This window comes from Panthera tigris, chromosome A3 (assembly GCF_018350195.1).
Source record: "Panthera tigris isolate Pti1 chromosome A3, P.tigris_Pti1_mat1.1, whole genome shotgun sequence".
Taxonomy (NCBI): Eukaryota; Metazoa; Chordata; class Mammalia; order Carnivora; family Felidae; genus Panthera; species Panthera tigris.
In genome coordinates, this window is record NC_056662.1 from 15,457,122 (window position 1) to 15,461,372 (window position 4,251).

Genomic DNA, 4,251 nt, shown 5'->3' on the forward strand with positions numbered 1-4,251 from the left:
CCAGCATGGAGCCTGATGTGGGTCTAAATCCCACAACTGCAAGATCACGGCTTGAGCCAGTACCAAGAGTCAGATGCTTAACCGACTGAGCCACCCAGGCACCCCCTATTTTTTTATTTTTTTTAAGTAATCTCTACCCCCGACGTGGGGCTCGAACTCATAACCCTGAGATCAAGAGTCGCACGCTCCCCCGTCTGAGCCAGCCAGGTGCCGCTCAGCTCCAGATCCAAATAGCTTCTTTGCAGCTGGCTTTTCTTGCCCTCTCCTCCCTCTCGCCAGGCCAGTGGGGTTGGGGCCCCCAGGACACCTGAGATGACCTCCTTATCAGCCTGGTGACATCTTCCAGGCTGGCCTCTTGCATTTCTTCCCTGGCAGTCACTCTGTTGGCCTCGCGGTCTTGCCTGGGACAGGAAAGAGCCCTGTGTCCATGGTACCAGCACTGCTGGTCTTCACCCGGCTTCTTGTATGTGCAATCGAAGCTGGGAGGGGCCGAGGAAATTCTGCTGGGGCCACACCCACTAGTAAAGATATAAATAATGAGGTTTGGCGTTGACACTCAGACACTCAGAGGTTTGGTGTTGACCCCTCACCTCACAATGCAGTCCGGTGGCCTCTTCCCCCTCGTGCTTCTTGCCCTGGGCACCCTGGTACCTTGGACTGTGGAAGGTGCTGGAAATTGTGAGTTGGAGCCCTTGGCTGCAGGGCAGAGGTGGCGGCTCCTGGTGGTGGGGGGATGACCCCTTCTAGAGGCTTTGATCTCTCAGCTTAGTTTCGGGAGACCTCCTTGAAGCGGGGAGGGGGCTCATGTCCATCTGGGCTCCAAGGACTCTGCACGCTTCTGAGCATTGGGCCGTGTTCTTTTTTTTTCCTTTTCTTTTTTTTTTTTTTTATTTTTTTTTAATGTTTATTTACTTGCTTTGGAGAGAGAGAGAGCACAAGTAGGGGAGGGACAGAGAGAGAGAAGGAGACACAGACTCTGAAGCAGGCTCCAGGCTCCTAGCTGTCAGCACAGAGCCCGACGCAGGTCTCAAACCCACAAACCGTGAGATCATGACCTGAGCCAAAGTTGGATGCTTAACCCACTGAGCCACCCGGGCGCCCCTGGGCTGTGTTCTTTTACACAGTATCTGGTCGGCCCAGACCCCACTCCCTCTCTTCCTACCTCTCTCTCTTCACCCTGCCTGTGAATCTGCAGTCTTCTGTTTCTAGCTCTCCCTGGTTCCTTGTCTCTGTTTCCGTCCTTTAGTGTCTGTGTCTCTGCCTCTGGCTCTCCCTCTCAACCTGGCCCTTGTTCTGTCTTTACCGCTCTCCATCTCCTTCGCCTTTGTGGAGACCTGTTTTCCCTGGGGCAGGAAACCTTGGCTGGGAGCCCTTTGCTCTTTTCCAGGATCTGTGACTTTCTCTGCCCATGTGTGTGGCTTCATCAAGCCTGTCACTCTTCACGGAGGTCAGACAGGCATTTCCCTCTGGACTTTGCGGACAGTCACCTGGGTGACCGTCTCTCCTGGGGAGTGGTGCTTTATCCCGGAGTCATGATGGCTACTCAGCACCCAACTCCTTCCTTAACTCTCAACATTCTCTCCAACAGCGTTGAAAGCTGGAGCCTGCCCTCCTGTAAAACCTGGTCGATGCCTTAACGTATTTGAGACCCCTGAGTGCCAGAGTGACTGGCAGTGTCCAGGGAGGAAGATCTGCTGCTCCGATGCTTGCGGAATCAGATGCCTGGACCCTGTCATCTCTGACCAAAGTGAGGAGGGAGGAGGACTCACGGGAAGGGGGTGAGCCCGAGAAGGCGGCACCTCGGGGGACAGGACCGAGTGCTGGTCCTGCCAGGTCTCCTCCTCCCCAGGAACTGTGGAGCCAAATTTGTCAGCCGGTCAGGGAGTCACAGTGTCCCAGACAGCAATTTACTCACCTGGCTGGGTGAAACAGCCAGCGTGTCGGGAGGTCAGTTTTTCAGTCTATAGTCACCTGGTCGTTCAGGTAAGCAGGCAGTTGGTAGCCACCCATCCAGTCAGCACTGGGCAACTGGTCGCCTTCGTGGAGAGGGGGCCCGATGTCAGGGGAGACCCAGATCCTGCCGTCAGGAGATACAGGGGCCCTGGGAAGGAAGAGGTGGTGCTGGGGATGGAGAAGAGAGGATTCTCCCTGCGCACTTGGGCTGGGGCTGATTCCAGGAAGCAGGGGGCGGCGGCGCCCGAGGCTTAAGGCTTCTGACCTGTGGCCCTACTTTCACCAGCGTGTATGAAGCCTGGCAAGTGTCCTGTGGTCAATGGCCGGTGTCTGATCCTCAATCCCCCCAACCACTGTGAGACAGACCAACAGTGCGTGGGTGACTTCAAGTGCTGTAGGGGCCTGTGCGGGAAAGCCTGCGTGGAACCTGAACAAGGTAAGGAGGGGACCCGGGGCCAACTTTCCCCCGCCCACCAGTCCTCTCTGTTCCAAGCCTCTGGTGGCCCTTGTGTATGAGCAGGGGGACTCCTGATCTCTCTCCCAGGACAGCTTCTGCTTAGCCCCCTTGTCCTTCAAGGGCACCGCTCCCCAGGCCCCAGGGCCAGGATTTCCACAGCATCACTCATGGCTTTGCTTCTATTCGAGCCCCTCTGAGAGTGAGGACCCCCCCCGGCAAGTCTGAGTCTCAGTTTCCTTATCTGTAAAACGGACATAATGAAAGCGCTTTGGAAAGCACTGTGTGCGCTAAGAATTTATTATTAAGGTGATCTCCAGCATATTGTCTAGGTCAAAGCCCAAAGGATCAGTGGATTTTGAGGCTTAAATCCAGCTTAATGCTCTGAGTTTAGAGTTCTATAGTAAAATTGAGACTTGAACTCAGTCTCCGGATGCCAAGCCTCTTTCGACTATATCACCACCTTGTTATTTTCTTTGTCTCAGGGAAGTTTCTTGGGGGAAGAATGGGGAGATAATTTGTCTGGTTCCTGTATTGAAGCCCTGATCTGATTTTCTCTCGTAGCCTGATTCCTGTCGTTTAGGAGAGGTTCTGGATTCCTAGTCTGTGGTCTGGGGCTCGGATCACTGGGGCACTCCATGGCGAAGACTTGGGTCTACCATTAAGATCTTCTTGGGGGGAAGGTGTGGCACACAGTAGGCTTTCAGGAAATTGGTGAATAAATAAATGAGCGTATTTCTTTGTGTCCATGTGCTTCTGTGGTTTGCTGGGGCTGCGGGGCTTGGGACGTGATGACGGAATGTGTGGGTGTGAGGCCTCCCTCCTGCACATACAGAGTGGAAGGGGGAGGCTTCGGGGCCAGATAGACGTGAATTTACATTATGAGTCTGAAAACACCGGTTCTGCGATTTTGGACACGTGACTTTACCTCGTCCATCTTAATTTCTTTAGCTGCAAAGTGGCAATAAAAATCTCTTCCTCGTGTGTTTGGAGCACTGGGGTATGCAATGTGTATGAAACGAAGAGCAACGTTGCTGAGCCACAGCAGCCTCAAAAAAAAAGTGGATACTTGCCTTCTGTGGTGATTTTGAGCTTCTTGTATTTCCCTTCTCTCCCAAGACACGATTTCTTCTTCCTTAAAATAAGTGTTGAGAAGAACAACACACTAATTATCGGTCCTGAGAGAGGACTCCAGACCCTTCTGCCCATTGCAGCCTGGTATCGGAGTCTCCAAGGAAAGCACAATGCGGTCAAGCACTGGGTAAAACAATGTCTTATTTACCTAGAAAAGAGACAGCAAGATCACCTTCCACCTTGGGCTCCACTCCCTCCCCATGGCCTGCAAGTTTCTCCTAGGAGCTGATGCCGGGCAATTTGCACCACCCCTCCCCCCACCTCCACCCCTCTCGTGCCACAGAAGGAGGCTCCACTCCCTCCCCAAGCACGACACACAGCAGTGGGGTTGGCCAGAGGCTCTGGCACACACATGTGCACAGAACAGAGGAGCCTACACTGAAGCTGGACACAGGGAAAGATACTCGAGCACCTTATCTCTTGGCAAGTAGGTATTCCAAGCCCGAGGCTGTTCTTATGCAGCTGAGTGGGGGACACATGCATGGGGCTGTCTTTCCCCACAATGAGAGTATTGTCACGGTGGGTCACGTTATGGCAGCTGCTGGCCAGTAGCACATGAGAGAGATGTTGTTCTTGGCCCCATGAAGCAAAGAGTTAACAGGAGCTGGACTCCCAGAACTCAGGGCAAGCAGGGAACCGTGCTCCCCATTCCTCTGTGCTCTTTGGAGCCCAAAGGAAGCAGAGAACTCGATTGGACTGTGACATAGAAA

General features: G+C 53.7%; 1 protein-coding gene across 1 annotated transcript; it reads left to right on the forward strand.

The window, feature by feature from the left end:
- The first annotated feature begins 578 nt into the window (after positions 1-578).
- On the forward strand, positions 579-3,213 carry SLPI (secretory leukocyte peptidase inhibitor). The gene is made up of 4 exons (XM_007077812.3): positions 579-678; positions 1,589-1,747; positions 2,240-2,389; positions 2,972-3,213. The coding sequence occupies exons 1-4, from the start codon at positions 597-599 to the stop codon at positions 2,974-2,976; spliced, it is 396 nt and encodes a 131-aa protein (XP_007077874.1). The 5' UTR covers positions 579-596; the 3' UTR covers positions 2,977-3,213.
- Positions 3,214-4,251: the final 1,038 nt, after the last annotated feature.